Raw genomic sequence first — 21333 nt, 5'->3', positions numbered from 1 at the left:
GTCGTGTTCGATCCATCGTTTAGCGCTCTGGCGTTCTCGTCTTCGTCGCTCTTTTTATTATTCGGGAACCGGGAATATATAGAGCAGAACGAGGGTGGATAGGAATGTGGCGAAAAGCATCGCGGACAGAACGCGATCCTGAATAGTACGGGATGAACCTGCGGCCGGCTCTTCGGTATCGTTCTTCCCTTCGTCGCGGAGAAGGAGAAGAGCGGAGACGAGACGCGCCAGAGCATCCAGCCCGTACGCGTCCATGTAACCCACGTCCATGATTGCGTCCGCGTCCATTAACACCTCCTGCAACACCAACAACGATACTACTCAGTCCCAGTCTCTACTTTGTCGCTGTTCGATTGTATGTTTCCTCTTTTATATATATATATTTTTTTTATACAAAAACTGCCCCTGTCCTCTTCTCCCTCTTTCGTATAATTCTTCCTTTTTCGAAACGACAACATCCTCGAGTTCAACAATCCGGACTATTTGAAAGATTCGTTTTTCAGAGGAACGATAAACAATGGTCGTTCGTTTTAAGTGTTTCGTCGAGAAAGCGATTGAATTTAGTATTCAGCATTGTTCCAAAGAACACACCATAATCAGAGATATCAGATAGCGGCTGACTTTGGTCCCTTCACAGGACCGATAAACAAACGCGAACAATAGTAAGATTCGACAAAGGATGAACGGGTAATTAAGTCGGGATACGCCGATCGAGGAGATGTTAATTACGAATGGTTTGATCGTGGAGGAACCGATCGGGAGAGAAGACACTCGGTAGACGCGTTCAGAGCGTTCTCCGATGAAGCGACCAGCGACACAAAAGCGAATACGAATCTAGGCGCATGCAACTACAGCTTCTCTGCTCCTCTGCGATTAGTCCTTCCAAATCGATGGAAACGTTTTGGAATGTTGACTGGATCGCACAACCTCGTGACTGAATCGAACTCGGGGACTGACTAGTAGTTGTTGGAAATATCATGGACAAACGTAACCGACGGTGGTCGAAGTATTAGTTACCGACATTGTCGACGGATCTTCGATCACGACGATCGGACGGACGTGCGTTTCATACGTTTCCGCTCGAACCGTACGAGCTACATCATCGACTTATGGCTTCGACCCTTTCGAACCAGCGGCGCGAAATGTATCGAACCGCAACAGAAAAAAATTTGTTGGACAACAGAAAGAAATAACAAAGTAATTTCGTTCGAACACTCGGTATCGCGTATGTTGCGCATGCCGCGTTACTATGAGCGGAGAAACAAGCACAGAGAGTCTCAAAAGAAGGATCAGGAGACTAGGTGTCGGAACGTTAGCTTACCTCATCGACGCCTATTTTCCGACACGCCTCGAGAAAGTTATCGACGTTTCGCCTGCATCTCGCCATTGTCAGTTTGGGCTGCGAATCGAAAGAAATCGATTATACTACTATCGAGATCGAGAAACGAAACAACAAGATATAACGATGCCAACAAATACTTACAACTGCCGGCGAAGGAACGTGAATACTGGCAACCGATCGTGGTCTCACGTGGTTCGCCAAATGACAGAGAACAACACCGTCCGTTAACGCCGGGGCAAGATCTTCCGGCAAAGCCATCTTCAGTCTTGTTTCTATGTGCTGAGAAGAAATTCAAAGTTCAGACGATTCGATGTCGTCCATTTCCCGTTGCCAATAAAAACGAACACTCACGTTTCGGAGCTGCTCGATCAAGTCAGCCTCCTCCTTGGCACGCTCGAATTCCCTTCTCATAGTGAACGAATACTTTTCTGGAACGTTGCTGTTCCACGTGACCGATCGGGGAGATTTCGGACTTCCGCCGTTTCTGCTCGGACTCTTGTTACCTATCGGACATTACGATCGTTAGGTATAAATAAAACGGTAAAACCAGCTATCGTTTTACACATGTCGGACTTTTGATGCTTTCCAATTACCTTCCACGTAACCAACGGCAGTTTTGACTAGTCTAGGAGTGTGTGCAGGACTGGTGCCCGAGGACAGAATGCTCGTCGAGGTTTTGATTGGCGAGTTAGGCTTCTTGTACGGTTGCTCCAGATATTTCCCGTTCTTATTGTTGTACTCGTTATTGCTACCGTTGATGATCGGTGTGTTTTGGTAATTGATCCGCGACGGTGTCACCTTCTGGACTGGTCTTTTGGTAGCGTTCTCCTCGTTAAATATCTGTTTACCAGTCATAGCAATGGCCTCCTTGTTGTTGCCCGAATCCGTCTCGTTGCTTTGCGATTCGTTGCCCGGCGGTGTGATCTGTTCTCGTGGCCTGTACACGCTCGGTCCTTCGCTGGCCCGTTGTTGTCTCAACGCCTCTTTGTACTCTCTGAAAAAATACCAATGTATCGAAGCTTTCGAGTCTGCGGGACCTCGAGTAACGCAAACCCATACCTGTACGTTTGGATGTGATTGAGGGGCCTCTTCTCGTCTCCGTTCAGCAAAGATGTGGCAGAGTTCGCGGTCGAGTTTTGCAAGGGTTGAACGGACTGGGTGTTCGTCGATACTGGTTGGGTTTGGTTCAAGTGAGAGGTTTCAAGGGGACTGTAAAATAACGACGAAGAACACACGCTTTGATAGTTAAAAGCAAAAGCGGCGGCACGAGAGCGTGAGGCTGCGAATAGTCGATATACCGTGACAAGTAAACGCACGGCGTTTTGCGATGCGTAGCGGTTTCTCATCATCGGTTTATTAACGGATCGCTTACCCTGGCGGCGTTATTGACGCGTGATAGAGACCAGAGGTCATCGGTCTTCTGACGTCGGCCCCATTCTCAGAGGTGCTTCTCTCTAGTCTCCTCTTCTCCAGTTGATCGTGTAGTATCATCGCCTGCGGACAACGTTTCATAGAAACAAGGGGGAATGAAGAGATTCGAGGAAAAGGCGATCGCGTCGTGGCATCGGTTGGATGTCGAGCGCAACAATCGCGAGGAACGTCGGCCTCCGGGAGTTCTTTCAATGGGTTAAGGTCATTCAACGGAGGCTTGAACGACGGCCAAACGCGTCTCGAGCAACACTGATATCATTTTGAAGGGGGTCGCGCGCGCGCGCGCGAGTTCTATTCAATCGCTAAATATAGACGTTGTATCATACACGCCACTCCGGAGGAGAACCTCGGAACGTTACAAAATTCTCGTCCGAGCTGGAAACCGTAATCGACGAGTGAGTTCGTCGTATAACCGCTCGTAACCTACCTTGCCAAGCTCATCCTCGAGAGACGTGTGCTCGCCGGGCGAGATGGTGCTAGGTGTCGATGTTCCGCTGCATGATCCGTTCACGGCCACCTCGTGCGGCAGAGTGATCGAAAGCGGCGAACATTCTTGCCGCCACAGCCCTCGAATCTCGCCGTCGTGTACCTGCGCGCAAAAACGTGTCCAGCAGGAGGATAACTACGCGTGAAATCGTCGATCATCGTGTGCGTGGTGGTGCGTTTAGAATACGTTTATTTGCGGTTTTTCTTTTCTACATGTCGTTCGGACGGGACGGAATAGAAAATCGTCCCCTGGACGAGATGAGAGAGAGAGAGAGAGTTTCTACGATGGATCAAGGTTATCTACGGGTGGATCTACGGGTGGATCTACGGTGGTCTGGCCGGCGTAAAACATGCCGTACAGCCGGGAGACGAAGCGCAGAGAGAAGAAGAGGGCAAGAAGAAGGGCGAGGAAACTAACCACGCTGTGGATTTCTTGGGACCAGCGTTTGTCGACGCCGTCGCTGGTGCTGTATCCGCTGTCGACGTTGTGTCGCCTGTGGGACCTCGTGTCCAGGGTCGCGTGACCCCTGACATCCAGAGGTGTTCTCCGACCGCGACCGCCTCTGGCTCTATCGTGTTTCGCCGCCTGTCTCTCCAAATATTTGAAGATGTGCGTTCGCCCGCGAATGCATAGCTGCGAACAGACAAGGAAACCCGAAACGATTGGTAAGTCTCGACGGAAGAACGCTCGTTGATTCGTACCAGGGACTTCTACCGAAACGTAAAACACCGATATTTTCGGTTGTACCTTCTCCCTATATAACCCTATATAAGCCCTACCCTTATAGAAACCGAAAAACTACTGATATTTATTTGAGGTTTGATGGCATAATACCGATATCAAAATCATACCGGTTTAAGTCCCTGGTTCGTACGACTAGACGGGAGGTTTTTCGTTTATTTTTGCTCACCGAGGCAGGCGGCGAGGTTAAAGGATTGTCGGACAGCCGAAAGTCGACCAGGCTCTTCATTTTCCTCATCTCGTTCGGAAGCACGGATATTCGGTTGCCGCTGATATCCAGCTTCACGAGTCTCAGGTACGTCAGTTCTGCGCAAGAATGGTGTTCGTTTACGATCGTATACGTGGCTCGATTACTGGGATACCGTCAAACAGAGAAATCCATCGAATCCTCGACCGATAAAAAAGTACCGGATGGGAAGGCCGCGCGGACGAAAGAAGCTTTAATGCATTAAAGAAACGTTCAGCCGGTTTCCGTTGACGATAGCGCCCGCAAACGGATTCCGATCTTGCGACGGTGTGAGTGAACGCGCAAACGCACTCTATCTTGTTTCAATTTTCCCCTCTCTTTCTCGTTTACGAAAGACGAGACCTTTAAATGTTGTCAGAACGTGGAATACGCATTTCGGATGAATTATCTCTGTTGTACAATCAGCGAAGCTTTAAAAGGGATAAGACGATGAAGCTACCTATAGGCAGGTGCACGAGCATGTTGCTCCTCAAGTCCAAGGACCTAAGACGCGCGAGATCGCCCATCCTGGGAGGCAGATTCGTGATTTCGTTGCAACCAGCATCGAGCTCGGCCAGCGCCGACATTCTGCCCAATTCGTCCGGCAGCGATGCTAATCTATTGTGAGCGACCAGTAACGTTTGAAGCGGTAGCCTGCATATCTCCCGAGGTAGAGACGTCAATTGGTTCCGGCTGTGAACAAAATCGTCGAAGAAACTCGTCAATATTACACCCCGCAACGTGTTCCGTTCGAGAAGTATCGTAGGCATCGTCGTCGAATTCTTCGTGCCATCATACTACAGACCTAAGATCGAGGTAGTTGAGGGACTGGAGCATCGCCACAGTTTCCGGTATTATTCTTATGGCATTGTGGTACAAATGCAGCTTTTCGAGAAACGGAAACTCCGTGACCTCTTCCGGTAACTCGGCGAAACGGTTCTTCGAGAGATCTGTAACAAAGAATACGACAATGATACTCGTCACGTATCGCATTGCGATGGATTCTTAATATTAGTACAGATTCTTCTCGATTATCGTCTGGGTTATTCTACACGATTATTGTCCATTATCCCCACCACTGAAGGTGGGGGCTGTCAAGTGCATAATTTATCCCCTCCTTTTGTTACCATGGCTTGAGCTTTGGCCAAAAAACGAATTTACGAGGGTTTGAAGCATTTCTCCCTACAGAATTATTATCCCGGTGCGGACCTGAGTTCAGGACGATAATCGAAAGGAGTTTGTATACATGTACGCTGTCGATTCCACCATATATTAACTCTTTTAGTATCGTCGCGAACAAACGATAGTTCTCGTCGTTAAGGAAACCCGATTAATTGGGGAACATAGAGTAGGTACGATTCCCGTAGCAACAGCTGTGCTCCGGTTAGGGTAGCCTTCGAGTTCGTTGGGGGTTCTTATGAATGGGGTGCGCGACGGCCACGTGCGTGCAGAGCCTCGAAAAGTTAGAAGAAGGACAAAGGTGGCTCTCAGCTGCTCCCAGCCTCGGACCTCTCCTTTCTGATCAATAACTACCGTCTGTGTGTTTCCTAACAGTTCGAGTCTGGACGGAGTTTCCCTTCGTGCCAACTTTTCGAGTTCCACGCACTACCCCACTCGATCGAACGCGTCGCCGTCGACCGATCCATCGTCTGGTAAAATCGCCGGAGAACATTTTTTCCGAGGCGTGTCGCCGTTGTAAATAATAGCGAAGCTTATCACGTTAATTCAGGGAAACGATGGGAGCGTCCTCTCTCCCGTCTCCACGGTAATTGAATTCCGACTATCCAGTTCACGCGATCGGAACACGGAAATTGCCAATCGATCAACAGAATCCTCCCGTTTCCCTCGAAACACGTTCCGTCGACGGCTCCCCGATGGTGGTTTTATAGCACGACACGACTCAGCATATATATCGAGAAATGACGGCGTTTCCCTTGTGCACGCCTACGCTCCGAATGGGGGCGAATCCGTGGGGTGGATAGTCGAAGCATGGAATCATTGGTACACGGTTGGTCGCATAATCGTCGAGCAAGGGCGTCGGCCTGTTCGTGTTAGCAACGAAGACCCGAATGGTGTAACCCCCTGTGCAGTTTCTATGTCACTGCCGTTGTTTCCATGACAGCAGAAATTACTAGAACTTTCGCTTCGAAGACTCGAACAGAATCTTTCTTCCCTGCGCGAGTAAAAACGCGTTCGAACTTCCGGTGGCGTTCAGCACGAGGCCAGTAAAAAAAACCGTGAAGTTTAATGTCCGCAAACTGTACAGACAGGGTGTCCGAAAATAATTTCGACACCCGGAAATGAGGGGTAAGGTGATTTGAAACAACTTTTTCCTTAGGAAAAATGTTAACAAAGCCTCGGATAACATTTTTGCTAAGGAAAAACTTATTTCAAATTGTCCCAGGAACCTCCCATTTCCAAGAGTCGAAGCTATTTTGGGACACCCTTTATACAGGGTGTTTCAGAAAGGGATCGATGGCCAGTTCCAAGGACCAAGGTCGAGGTCCGGCGGGGGGATCGATACCACGTACACGATAGACGTGGTTGTACACATATTCGCGGGAACCTACACAGGAATTTCGTGCACATAGCGAGATTTCGCGAATACATGGGCGTGGTCCTGGGCGTTAGTGTCGCGCGTTTCGATAAACGGAATGATCACACGGACAGCCGCCGTTCGAACGTGTCGTCGGATCGTTCTTCCGTGCTAATAATGCGAGCCGAGCGGAATACTAAGTCCCGTGAATCGGTGTGTTTGCATTTTTATCGCGCGCTCGGACCCCCCCCTGTGCATACGGGCGCGAGACAATAACGCCCGGAAAGACGACTCGAGCGATTGCGGACGCTCGACCGTGCTGGCGGGAAAATATTTATCTCGTTATTTCTATGTTAATTCTCCAACAATCCGAGGACAGGAAAGGATTGCTACTTTCTGTTCGGCCTGTATCGACCACTGCTTTCATTACCACAGAAAAACAAAAATGTTGCATTCGGTACGACGTCTTTTACGCAAATTTCCACGAGTGGCGAACGAAGGAGCGTGCGATCCTCGCCTCCTGGGCGTGTCACGTCACGAAACGCTGGCTTCAAAAGCGTAAGGGTCAACGGCCAAGCGTAAAAATTGTCTCGAGCGCTAATTCGAGGACGAAGAGTTGGATGCATACCGCCGGGAGAACGGAAAATAGTTTCTGCGACGTTGTGGAAACCTGAACCGCGACATCCACTTCGTGATTGCGAGTTTTGTGGTCAATCTTACGAGTGATAATCGATGTTAGGAGCCGCAATATGCTCGGAGCCTCGACATGGTATAGATGTAAGTAACTTGTTGGGCGAGATGCGGATAAAACGCAGGAGAAAATACTGTAACGACGTTAAGTTATCCTTCCCAGGGTATATATGGGGCTATAAGAGCCGGCATAAGGGCTGCCGTGAAACCGTGGAAACAGAGGGTCGCCCGATCGATAACGCCCCCATAGGAAATATCGTCCGAGGGGGTTGGTCGTGCCGAGAGAGTGCAAGGTGTCCCATGAAACGGCGCCGCACCCTCTCGTCGGGTTCTCCTCGTGGAAAATAAAATCATTCGGGACGAAGCGAGCGGATTACGAGCTAATGATCGGTAACGACGTCGTCGGAACTCTGTTAACGAGCGCCTGAGATCCAAGCGTCCGAAACGAATTCCATTCGAGCCTTCTTGCGTCGGTGAAAAACGCTGAAATATTCAGCGATCAATGTAGAATCCATGGATGACATTTCACCGTTCGTTTTACTGGGAACGTAATCGATATCTCGTTTACGGTTTACCTATGCCATTTCAACTCCGACCGTTATGCCATACTAAAGGAACATAGACGTGTAATACCTAGACCGTCCATTCTGAATGTCTCCCATAGTCAGGCCGTGGTTACAGGGTGGCTAAAACGGTTTTAGCATTTTGGACTTTGCGATGACTAATTATTTTTTATGATGCAGCTAGGCTACTTTGCTCGGTCGCTTTATTTATGAGCGAGTAAGAAGGTTGGTCATCCGACAGTATTATACGTCTGTTAAAAGAAAAACCACCTAAATCGGTGGAATTTGCATCCTGTATCAGCAAAGTTGTTGTTTCCTCCAATATTGCGTGACGTTTAAACCGCGATAAAACTTAGTCGAGGAAACATGTGTACACCAGGATGTTGAGCAGTCCGTGATGCACCACTAGGAAAATTGGATTGGTTCCACGTGCCTCGATCACGCCCTTCGAGCATGACGGAATGAAAACATTCGTCCTGCGGGACGATTCATTCCAAGGACGGGGATGACCGTGGCAACGAAGAATGTATTGTTTCATTTTTGTTCTTTCTTTCCCTTCACAACAGCTGGTTACGTCGCGCGCCGTGGGTTCGCTTCATCGATCAGAACGGAGAACGACGCGCACCTTGCGCGAGGTAATTGACTTTCACCGTCATTCTTGCGCGTCGCGTCGAGAACGTGCGGGAAGAGAATAGGGAGAACGACGAAGAGCGGAGAAGGTAACCAAAAAGGCAAAGTAAGAGGCACGATGGGAGGAAAGCGAAGAGGTTCTGGCAGCGTCCACCGGCTGGAAATGCAACCCCGACGCCCTCGGCCTTGAATCGTCGCCATTACTGTGCGTGTCATTGGCGAAACGATCGCGTCAAAAACGGACAGAGAAAAGCGTGGAGAACGAGCTGAGGGGGTTACGGGAGGGGAGGAGGAAAAGCAAAGAAGAGGAACGGTAGCCAAGCGAGCAAGAAAGAACGCATGCCTCCGCCGCTTTTGTAGGAGACCGCCACCACTTCCGGTGGGCGAGGACGACGCGAGCGCGGACAAGACACGCATACTCGATAGAACTGCGACAGACAGAATGAAAGTCTCGAGGAACGAACGATGAACCGATACGATCGTCACAGATCAAATGAAATTTATCCTTGTATATTCGCTATTATACTTTAATTCCAACGATCGATCTCTAATTCGATCGTTAATTTAAGTCACAATCTACAGACTCCTCTCGATTATCGTCCCGAACTCGGATCCGCGCCGAGACAATAATCGTGTAAGGAGAAATGCTTCAGACCCTCGTGAATTCTTTTTTTGCCCGATGCTTGAACCTCGGCAACAACGTATCGGGGAGAATTATTGTAGAACGACATTACGATATAATACCACTAATAACCACAGGGCAGCCAGGAATCATTTTACCTCGAGGGATTGTTTTTAGACATCTTTCCTCCAACCGTAGAATCCGAACAGTGCGTCCGTCGATCGCTTTCGACGAACAGAACGGATCTACGTCACGGAGCATCTGGAACTCGGTGATTCGATCGACGGTGCGTATAATGTATTAAACGCGCGCTGGGAAACTAGCATGCGAAATAAAGAAGGTGTGTATTGCGGCCCAGCCGGTTACCCATAGTCCAGCCGTCTGTCCGAGGCGAGTCTGCCGAACACAGTGCGTCGCATTGTGCGTGCTGCGTGTTCGAGCGTACCGGTACGCGTGCACGCCTCTTCGCGTACGAGAGCCGTATGCGTGGAATCACGCTCCCGTGAACAAAGGACAAGCTTTTTCCACGACAATTTCACGCTGAACCGTGGTCTCGTCGACTGCTATCGGCGTTGGACCAGTCTCTTGGCGAACCGAGCGTCGTAGTCGCAGGCCTCGTCTTTACTGCGAAGTACCGTTTGGAAGATCGATGTGGAATATCGTTTAACGGGGAATCACACAGACAACGGAACATCGTCGATCAATGAAGCTCCTATACACTTGTACAGAGCATTTTTAGAGTCTGTGGCACCAATTATCGGCGTGCTATTATACGTTTTTACCGGTTCGAGGCATCGATGAAAGCCAGTAAAAACCCGTTTCGCCAGTCGAAAAACGGAGTTCGATGCATTTCCGGCGTCGCTGGCAACGGATCGCTTCAATTCTAACATATTCAGGACGAGGCACCTAAGTTGATCACCTCGAATAACTTCTAAATGTATGGAAAATTATTTCTATTGATGGTATCAAGGGGGACATCATGTGGTGTACAAGACTCCTTTATGAGTGGAGGCGTTTAGGAGATTTTAAGATCAACTTTGTTTGTTTTTTTTAATGGAATGCCTTACGACGGTTCGAAAGAGCATTAATTACTAAGTAAAAAAGTATTAAACATTGTTTGTGATAAAGCTAATAACTAACGAGATATTAAGATAATGTTTGATCATAATGTCACCGAGTGATTCGCGAAGACGACGGTGTTTATCTGATAATGTTTATCAACATGTCGCGCAGTCATACTTCAATGCAGTCGTCTACGATGCCCGTAATAGAATTGCTGATATACGGTGCAATCAGTGCAATAGTAGCTAAGATTGTTTATGTTGAACATTTTAATATTTATCAAGTGTCAAATAGATGCACAAAATGATTGAGCATTTCAAATAATGCTCAATTAATACCCACGTAATATCTGTAGAAACAATTTTCTATACAACGTATAATGTAGAAATTATACGATCAAGTTAGGTCACCCTGTATATTCACCAAGAGTTTTCCGTTTCGTGGCCCCGGAAAATTCATTCGGCGCCGCGTACTCGAGGGTGCACCGAGCCGCCTCGCCGTTTTCAGCGGAACGAGCACGAACACCGCCGAGTTTCCAGGCAGCAGCCGCGACTCCACCTAAATCCTTGACCTAAAAACTAATACCCGAGGTGGAAAAAACCGTGCGGCCTGGAACAAGACGCGAAACGTGCACGGGGTGGAACCAGACGGTCGAGTCTCGCAACGAAACCGCGTGCGCGCGCTCGATAACAAGAGCACGGGCAGGATCGTGTTACACCACCGTGCCGACCGTCGTCGATCCGCTGGAACAGAAGGCTTTTTTTCGCGCGAAGCGTTGCTGTACGATCGAATCACACGCGGTTCGATGTTTCTCCATCACCGGCGACACATGGCGTACGCTTTCCAATTTCATACGAACAGCAACAACACGCGTTAACGTAAGTTAACCCCTTGCCTTGCGATTTTTTTCACGGCTGTACTTTTAAGCATTACTTTATCGTTAATAATTTCCTAGATACAAAAAGTATTTTATTCTTAGGGCAAGTGTGTTATTTACTCTAAATATGAAATATTAATACCAACGAAACAGAATTTCACTTCGACTCAAAGAAAATTAACGGTATACATGTTTATTATAAGGCAAAGGGTTAAACAGCACAACACAAGTTAAACGCTAAATGTTCAGGGGTGCGCGATTCGTTTGTCGAGACGAACGGGAAAACCGTCGAGACGGAAACGCATCGGGACACCCGGGCTGCACACCTATAGGGTATATATATACTCGACAAAAAAAAAATTCACGGAGTTTCGCGATGGCTGCGAAGGGCCAAGCTTGATCGCACCTCGGATCCCTTTGTTCGTAACCACGCTGCGTAACCGCAAAACAAAGCCCTGAATACGGTCCGTCGTTGCTCCCCGAGAGACTAGACCGAAGAACATACTCTTCCTGGCTCGACATACCTATTGTTCGATGTCATCGTCGACGAATCGATGACACTTTTCCCAACCATTCATCTATCGCTCGCTGAATGTCGCGCCGCGACGTCTTTGGGATCTACAGACTTCTCTCGATTATTGTCCGGCTTGTACTACACGATTATTGTCCAGGCGTTACCCCCACCACTAGGGGAGGGGGGCGTGGAACCTATCAAGCGCATACTTTGTTGCCGAGGTTCGGGCTTCAGACTAAAAAAAAACGAATTTACGAGGGTCTGAAGCATTTCCCCCTATAAGATTATTGTCCCGGCGCGGACTCGAGTTCGGGACGATAATCGAGAGGAGTCTGTAATGAAAGTTTCGGCGACGCTCGGAAGAATCTCGTCAGATTACTCTCGCTAACGATGAGTCGGATAATTTAGCCCTAGCTAACGAGGACTACAAGAAACCCGCTGGCTCGTAGATTTGTTTCCACGCGAATTGTTCGCGGGCTGTTCCTCCCGGTATATCTCCTAATTGAAGCCGCTACACGAAGCCGGTTGGATACAGATTCGGTTAGCCTTAATCGCGTAGCGGCCTACTAATTACCCTCGCTAGCGATTCCCTTGCACCGAACGACATCCTCGTAGAGCGAGACAGGGAGACAGAGAGGTACAGAGAATCTGCTGAGGGTGATGATTAAAATTTCTATTTGCCATCGATGTGGATCAGTTTTAATTTTACTCCGAAATTATTATAATAGCCGTTTTTACGGTAAACTTCTCTGGTCTTTGGTATGCGTATATTATGTACAGTGGGTAATCAAGGTATTCGCACATCCTTTAAAACGGAATAACTTTTTCAAAATTGGTCCAAGTCACTTGGAATCTTTTGTGAAGTTCGGAATATTAGTTTACTGAATGATGGGTAAAAAAAGTAAACTACTGTTCCTAGTTTTGGAAAAAATAATATCCAAGTACTATTAAAGGTTCACACCTAATATTTATATTTCGCACAAGGCAATAAAATGTACAAAATGACATTTTCTTCGGACACGACAGGTGTCATACCTACGAACGGGTATGCACGTTCGCGCCTGATGGTCACACGAGGAGAAATTCATAGAACCAGCTGTCTGCCGCACGTTCGGGCGAAAAGCGTTTACGATCGAATCGGTAGGCAAAGTGGCTTTGATCTTTCTTTGAACGTTACATACTTTTCGGATTACCGCGTGTGGTTAGGGTAGCTGCTCGCTGCACTCAATTCTACACTAGTCCCGCCCTCTCGAGCTCTTTTTTCCTTTCTTTCTCTCTCGCGCTTTCAACGGAGAACCCGATGCATTAGTGAAATCGAAAAGATTAAAGGACTCGGAAAACGGTGGACTAGCTCTCACGGTTGGCTGCGTCCCCGCTAGCGAATATAAAATAGCCACGAAAGAACCTTGTGATTCGAGTAAACGAGCAACGACGGATTAGGGTGGCGGGTAGCAGAGTCGGGTTTGCGCGACAGAGATGAGAGTGCCCGATCGTTTCGAGTCGATCCAAAGGTTCGCTGGTTAGAAAAGGGACCCGTCGAGGCTACGATGGAACGCAGAGGAAACGCAGCCAGCCAGAGCGGTGACACGCGAACAAAGTAAAAAAAAAAAAAAAAAAAAAAAAAAAAATTCCACTTGTCTAGTGGCGCAGACAGAAAGTGTCGGCGCGGACGAGTCGTACAAATGCTGCCGGGCATCATTCGCGCTGAGGAATATTATTCCGTCGAAACGGTTGGTTGTTGCTCGACGCTAACGGTTGTGATTTCCAGCCAGACACATTTCTATGTTTTCGCGACGAACGAACGACGGTAGTAAACGCTTGGACTTCGGTTAATGTGGGACAAACGAGAAATGGGCTTTGAACGTAGGAAAAATTTAGCGCGAGCGAAGCGTGTCATTTTCATTAAGCGACACGACCGGAGGTGGGTTTCGTCACTGTTTAGTCACTGGTCCATGCACTCGTTCGCTTTACCGAAGGCTCCCGTCATACGACAAAACGAATTCTAGACAAAGGACAATCGTTTATGTTTCCTTGGAGAATCAAGGAAACGAATGACAAATATCGCAGTGTCTTTGGTCGAGTAATTGTCGTACCGATACCAACGTAAACCACGCTTAATCGTCTCGAATCGACGGTACGACTAGTCTTGCAACGATCCCAGAATAACTTAATTACATTCGTTCGCCGTCTATGAAGCTGACTCGAACGAGGCAACAGCACAAACCATAACAGTATTTCTTACTAGTCGATCGCGATTCGATACACGCGCGACGTGTGCACGGACTGCAAATCGGATTACCTGGAACAATAATTAGCCACCGCTGTTTTTTTTTTTTTTTACTTGGCTCGATTGCTGATTAACCCCTTGCCCTACGATTTTCTAGACGTCTGCAGACTCCAGGATTACATTGTTGTCGATATTTTCCCAAAAACGAAAGGAATTCTGTACATATCGCAACTGTATTTTTACTGTAAAAGTTAAATATTAATGCCAGCAACGTGGCATTTCACTTCGACTCAAAGAAAACCGAATAATATTCTTCTGTGTCGAATCGATTTTGAAATCGTCCACACGAGTCTGACTCGATGTTGTAGGGCAAGGGATTAAGCAGAAACAAGGAAGCAACCCTCAGAAGAGTTCCATGATCATCTTTAGTCGTATAAGAAGAGACTCAAGGGTGGCTATCCATCCCCTCGAATTTATCAAGAACGTGATCGTCGTACAAAAAACATCATCGATCCCGTAGCTATCAAAAGGTTCATAAAACAGTGCGACGATAAAGCACCATCGTTCAGCTCACCGAAATGCGTTATAATAGATGGATAACTATTTCTTTGGTTCTTACGTCCACGTGCCAAGAACGGGCGCTTCGAAGAAAGACACGCTCTTCGTATCTGCAATGCGGCTGGAATTTATCGACGAATAAGACGCGACTCAAGCCAGTCGCGCCAAGTTAAGCCCGTCGGTCGATCGACACGCCGCTTATCGTCCTTTTTACATCGAGACGGAGTTAAACGTTCTACCGAGTTTACAACCGTTTCGTCGTACCAAAAGGTCGTTCCAAGTCTACGCGACGTTTCTGCCGTAAAACAGGAGAGAATTTCACGAAACAAAACCCGTACGTTCGATTCAAAGGCTAGAGAAGTTAACTACCGACTAATCTTTCAGTTTTTTGTTTTTCACTGGGTGTTACAATCGGGATACCATGGTATTTAGAAGTCACCAACGCGGAACAGACCAAACGCGTTTCTCATCTTCTATTCGAGTGGAGCTGAAGAGGAATCATTTCCCAAATTTGATATTCTATCGATCTATGATACAAAAAGTAGGCCATTCCGTTGAAAAAACAGCAAGGTGACTTTGAAATCTCTGAAATGCCTTCACCTACAAAACAAGCATACCTTATAATATCTTATATTATAAGCATAATATAAGATGTGTCTCTTGATGTCATTTAAGTTCCACACCTAAAAATGTTCAATAAACTGTACCGTTGAGTATTATTCGAGGTGATCAAATTAGCCGAGACACCCTGTATACCGTTCCCTAATATCGTGCTCCCTTGTATCGCGGACCTTGTTTGCACAGTCATCGCCAGTGTTCACCCCCATGACGCGTTCTGCCACGGCGGATACACACGCGAGGATCGAAATGTCTTTATCGCGAGTTAGCCAACTTTTTTTCGTCCGTTTCTAGTCTGACCTAGTTCGTGAACTCGCGAAATAGAACGCTGGCAAACCCGGATCGACTCGATTCCAAAGATCGTGACCGTGAAATACACTCTCGAATTTCAGCAGCTAGCTAAGAATCGACGAACGATCTCCAGACACGGTTTCTGGCCCCGATCGAAATGGAAAAATTTACGGTGGGCTCGCGAGACAGCTAGGACGGCCCTGTAATACAGCTAATTATAACTCGGTAACGAAACACCATCGCGTTTGCCTTGCAGTCGCGATACGCGTGAAAACTGGCAACTGCAAACAGATACAAAGGGCCCGAGAAAATGGTGGATTTTCAAAGGAACCGCCTCGCTGCTGCCATTTTCCGCGCGACTACTTTCACCACCGCCCTTCTTTCTTGGCTCCGTGAAATATCCGCCGACTCTTCGGCCGCGTTAATTAGAGCCCGGTGCTTTGGCCGAAGTGTTTAATTAAAGTCTCCTTCGAACGAGTGGTGCTAGACGGATGTTCTTGCGATACCGTACGAGACGTGATCGATTTGCCGATCGACCGACGACGAAGAACCTTTTCAAAGAGACTCGCAGAAATGTATTTACTCTGAGCGAAACGGCCAACGAACGAGTTTGAACGTTCGACTGTGGGTTGTGTTGGTGGCGGGTAGGCGAAAAACAAACAGGGCGTAGCTCGGGGGCACGCGAGATACGAGACACGCCGTTATCGGAAACATTCATCGCGTACTCTCGAAGCGTGTGCGATATGATCGGTCGGTGTGTACACGCGCTCGCGATACGGCAACAGTATTATCATACAAAAACCGATCGGGTGCAACAAATTGTCGACTGTTTTGACGCGAATCTCTTCGTCATTCCCATGTAACATCCATCAAACGGAAAGCAGAATTAACATGCTGCAATCGTTAGAAAAATTCGAAATCGCGTTTCCCAAATAGGGACAGTAATCTTGCGAAATGGAGTATCGGTGACGCTTTATTTACGACTGTCTGCTTTATAAACACGACGGCTGAAGAGTCGAAACTTTCGAATTCCTTTTGATGAAACGGAATCGTGAACGCCAGCCAATCATTCGCGAGCTTTCACAAAGTCGAGGCTTTGGACTTTCCTACCCTTGGATGATCGGCGTGCACAGTCGAGTAGAAACTTCATCTTCGAGGAGTGCTCCTTTGGCAGAAAGACAAGAGCGCGAGATAAGCGGACACAACGGCGGCGGCGCTATGGCGAAGCGAACGATGTAACGCGCGTTATGGAGTATCGACCTGTTGGCACCCCTGCCTGCGTTTGCAGCTGCGACGGTATCTCTATCTTTAGCTCGGCCCGTGCCTTCTTCCCATCGCTCGGGACTCTCCCATACCCATGGGTGGCAGGGCTCCCCTTGTGGTATTTCTTTGCTCTCGTAAACGCACGCAGCACGCGCGTACTTCGCTTCCTCCCCCGTGAAAGTACGCTACCCCTCCCCATCCGTCGACGAACGATGTGTATCGCAGCAACTCGACCAACCGAGAAAAAGTTCAACGAATATCTCCGTGTGCGTTGCCGGTTCGATGGATAGATTCCTCTCCGATCTGGGGCAACATACATCTCCCGGTGAAACGAAAGGGCTGAGAGAAACGCTCTTTGAAAAAGCCCCGCCGCGGGCTCTCATCTCGGGGCAGGGAACTATTAAGCCGTAAGCCGCTTATTCCGCTTTAATACAGTCATTTTCACCTGACCTCGACGGGTTTCTCGTTTCGGTGGATTAATTGGAATCTTCGAGGAGAAGTCGAATGCCACCGCGGCCCACCTTCGTGACTGGATCGGCCTCGAGCGATTCGGAAGGAAAACGCTTTCGATTTGCTCGACCGGTTCCCACCGGGAGACACCTGTCGCGAACCTCGACCACGATCGAGAGAAGATGAGGAACGAGGAGCAACCAAAGGGACAGAGAGAGAACGAAATATGCGAACCGGTAAGAGAGACGATGAACGAAGGCATGATTGCACCGTTCGAATGCAGTTGTCCGAATTCCTTCTTTCTTCTCGTTAATCACGCAAGCACACACCTGCTCCGACCGCGAGGCGAAATTTACGAAATTATTGCGTGACAATAAGTTCTGTTCTCGCGACGTACATACTTTCAGGCGAACGGGCGTTTCCTCTTGTACTTCGATCTAATCGGAATCTAAAGAGAAATTCACCACGGGTCGAATAGCTCGAGAAATTTTTGTTCGTGCCGGGAACGCTAATTCGAAAAGTACACGCAAACTAACGGATCTCCAAGGACTTGCACACGATCCAATCGCTGGACCGGAATGCATAAGAGGGGACGAGGGTTAGGAAGCAGAGAAAAAGAATCTCTCACCCTCGTTCTCTCTCTCACACAGCTTCCTCGAAGAAAGCGCGCAGTACACCGTGACATAATCGATAAGAAGCTTTTTCCGTTGCGAGAGGCAAATCAGAATAGATATGTGCGCTGTTTACCGTCCCCATTTCGTTCCCATTTCGGTTTCCAAGTTTCCTTCGACGGTCTTTCAAACAAGAGTAATTAATAAATTGCCGGTGAATCAGCTTCGGGGAAACAATTTGTTCATATTTGTAATCGTCTCGATAGGTTCCTCTGTGTCCCCGTTCGTTCTCCGCCCATCGAGCCAATTTCCTTTCTCTGTGTTTTCTTCTGTTGCGCTCGTATAGCGTGTCCGTATTCGTATGTACCCACATAATGTGGTCCACACAATGGTCGGGATTTTTCTGCTCGTTGCACGCCGACATATAGAACCCACGAGTTTCTCCGGTGAATGGAGACAGGGGACCGTGCGTTCGCGAAACTCGCGCGGAACTCTGGGTTGCAAAGCCTGACGCCGAGTTCGGAGCCAAGCAGCCGCGTAATTTTCGTTCTCGGCATTCTCGTCGTAGTCGGCCATCGTTTATTTGGACGCACGATGGACAGTCGAACAACGTGAACGGTTCACGATCCCTCGATGCGCTACAAACTGACCTGGGGGGTTCCGTAATGAAGTTACAGGTCCCCTTCTGTCATCGTCGAATCTCGCAAGAAGGCCACGATGAAACTGTAACAGGCACAGGAGTTCCCTTTCGCCGAGCCGACGATCATCCCTCGGGTATCGAGGGGCCTCGATCGAAATTGCCTCGTCCCCTTCGTTCGACGGAAGAATCGCCATCGAAAATCGATAAGCCAACCTCGATGAAAAACCGTGGCCACGATGAAACGTCGCGATAATTATTTGTTCCCCTGTGCCATGGGAGTAATCACGATATCCCTCGTCGTGATTAAGATTCACGTGAACCAACACAAATATTTCCTCCGCAAAGAACCAGCGGCGAGCTTTCGGTGATTGAAAATTTCTGCCTCGAGGAACATATCGATGTTACGAAAGCCGCTTTTGCAATTTTCGACCTGTATTCCTCCGTGGGAAATGAGATCCTTGGTGAACCAGCCGATTTGCTTGCTGTAAACATCGATAACAGAAAATCGATCGGTATTCCAGATCGCGAAAAATACAACCGATTCCAAGTGACGACGTGTCGAGTGGCTCTGTTTGAATTTTTTTTTTTTATATATACTAGTGTTACTAGTATTGCACTTTCAATCGCCGTTGAGTCATGATCGTCGATAGTAACGGAAAATATTTGCGATGCTCGCGAACGTATATATGTCCAAGCTCGGATAAGCGATATCGCGTGTGGTCGATGGGGACAAGATAACTTGGCTTCGAAATGTGCAACGCTTCTCAACAGGCTGTCGTTCGTCACTATAAGAATCGAATCACAGAAGATACGAATCTTGATACATTACCAGAATGTGAGGGGCAATCTTTGAATGCTTTGCCCGATTATTCACAACAATAAACGCCTACGCTCTGTTTACGTAAACGTTCTGTAAATTCCTTTCTGTCAATTTTGTTCGGACCAATTTTCAAGCAGCAGATTCGTCGTTCATGGTTATCAGCACATGACAAAAGTATTGACAATCTGAAAAGTCCTAGCGGTCTTGCGCTTCTGCGCACGTAATTCCTTCCTCTTGCCCGTATCACCAGCAACTGTCGAACACACGAGTTATCTTAGCAACAGGAAACACACCGGGCGTGTCAAGATAACGTTGCCCCGGGATGAGAGTCTCTGGTTATGCAAAACGAATTACATGCTCTCTGTATGCCGCGGTCTTCTAGTCGGCTGCTCCTATAAAAGGGAAACCGAGATACAAGGGACATCCCGTGGAAAAAGTACGATACGATGCGACGTTATTAATAGCACGATGCAAATGGTGTTTTGAACCAGATACCTTTCCTGTCGTGTAAATTGAGTATAGGTATGCATGAGATCAACAACCTGCGCTTGACACGGGGTACCCCTGCATTGTATGCATACGGTGGCGTGGTCGAAATATACTATTTATGTTATTTCAGCTCGTGTATTTCTACGTGAACTGACGAAATTAGACTGTACACTCGTGTATTAAAGTACATAACATTTAATTCCACTTTTTCCATTCAGTGGATCCACGTTCGCATGTTTCATCCTTACCGGCCGAGGGCTAATAACAGGTATACAATAAATCGTGACCACGGAGCATTGCACCATAAATATACAGATGCGCTCGAATTATGTAACGCTTAAAGTTTCCCGATGGACGTTGTGCCAACGATCAACGAGCGCATTCTTTTGACGATCCTACACGTTTCCGAAACAGTACACTTTCTCTATTCACCCGTTCGTTTGTTTTCTTATGCGTATTGTCAAGACAACACAATGGACATTCGATTGTTTCGAGTCCGATTTGCGGTGCTGAATAACGCCAAACGAATAATCGAGTACTGCACGATGGTATTTAATAGGGATGAATGAAGTACACAGCTGTAATCCGAGTAACAATGAACGCTACATACACACACAAACACACGCGGCATAGCATTCGGCGCCGCATACTTGCATGGACGTGACATAAACACAAATATTCGAGGTTAACCCTGAAGAAATTACCGAATAGTTATTGCAATGGATACGTCATAGTCGGAATAGAATGTATGCAGGTGTTCCTCCACTCTTTTTAGTCACGGCAAATACTCGCAAGATTAGGAGAAACAAAAAAGAATTACATTCGAACAGGTTTTTATGGGAGAGTATAGAATAACGTAGATTCGAAAACTTTTGCTAATATATTTCCCGCCCTGATAATCACCACTCGTACCGTTTACTGAATTTTTTTTCTAATAGATTTCACAATTAAGCAGGAAACATTTAAGTTACGAACTTGGGTGACTCACCGGCAAAAACCGTATCCTGGAGGTTGTACTTGCTAGAGCCAGTTTTCCCGACTTTCGGAAAGTCCTTAAGCTTCCGACCGCTGAGCTTCAGCTCGCCGCTCAAGTGTGCTTCCTCCAGGATCCTCTCAAGGCTTCTGGTGAGCTGCTTTTGTATGTGGCCGCTCATGTTTGACGCGACCATCGCCATATTACATTTTTCGGGCACGTACACGCGGAAACACGGCAATGAGTAATCTTCCTGGTGTACCGCACGTCTTTTCGACAAGGTAAGAGTGTCTTCATAAAACAAACTGAACACCCGTCGACCAACCGTTCCCGATACTCGCTGCTGCGCTACTGAATTCCAGCTTTGGTAGAACGTGCATCGGCACATTCGATTGCAGCGCCACCAACCAAACGCCATTTTGAAATCAATCGATGTTCGAGATTCATATTCGAGAATCGCTAGCAGAATCGAATTTTCAAATTTGCTCAATTAAGAGTCACTAAAGTGTTTTCCCTTCCCGAGTCACGTTTTACGTTCGGATTCGATTCGGTTTTAAATCCGCTTCTGTGTTGTGTGTCGGTTCCGTGCAAATGGGCATTATATATGTTATTATTTACTATTGATGATTGGTAGACTCAGTGGAGAAGAATTAAGGATGATCAAACAACCTA

At 47.6% G+C, this 21333-nt stretch overlaps 1 protein-coding gene across 1 annotated transcript; it reads right to left on the bottom strand.

Annotated features, from left to right (window-relative positions):
- Positions 1 to 57: 57 nt before the first annotated feature.
- Positions 58 to 20884, bottom strand: LOC107189042 (leucine-rich repeat and calponin homology domain-containing protein 1). Its single transcript, XM_015577476.1, has 13 exons — positions 20677 to 20884; positions 5033 to 5177; positions 4688 to 4920; positions 4171 to 4307; positions 3678 to 3893; positions 3201 to 3362; positions 2715 to 2836; positions 2402 to 2551; positions 1936 to 2336; positions 1694 to 1845; positions 1484 to 1621; positions 1322 to 1399; positions 58 to 297 (listed from the first exon to the last, which is right to left on the bottom strand). The coding sequence occupies exons 1-13, from the start codon at positions 20861 to 20863 to the stop codon at positions 58 to 60; spliced, it is 2361 nt and encodes a 786-aa protein (XP_015432962.1). The 5' UTR covers positions 20864 to 20884.
- Positions 20885 to 21333: the final 449 nt, after the last annotated feature.

The sequence above is a fragment of the Dufourea novaeangliae genome, unplaced genomic scaffold (assembly GCF_001272555.1).
Source record: "Dufourea novaeangliae isolate 0120121106 unplaced genomic scaffold, ASM127255v1 scaffold125, whole genome shotgun sequence".
NCBI classification, from domain to species: Eukaryota; Metazoa; Arthropoda; class Insecta; order Hymenoptera; family Halictidae; genus Dufourea; species Dufourea novaeangliae.
The sequence above is the reverse complement of the archived record's forward strand: the minus strand, read 5'-3'. Positions and strand labels throughout refer to the sequence as shown.

Excerpts from the sequence above, each read along its gene's own strand:
- LOC107189042 (XM_015577476.1), bottom strand. The coding sequence starts at position 20,863 with ATGGCGATGGTCGCGTCAAACATGAGCGGCCACATACAAAAGCAGCTC. Across the intron at positions 2,337-2,401 it reads AATCACATCCAAACGTACAG|AGAGTACAAAGAGGCGTTGA; the intron begins GTATGGGTTTGC and ends GTATTTTTTCAG. Across the intron at positions 1,846-1,935 it reads TGCCGTTGGTTACGTGGAAG|GTAACAAGAGTCCGAGCAGA; the intron begins GTAATTGGAAAG and ends AATGTCCGATAG.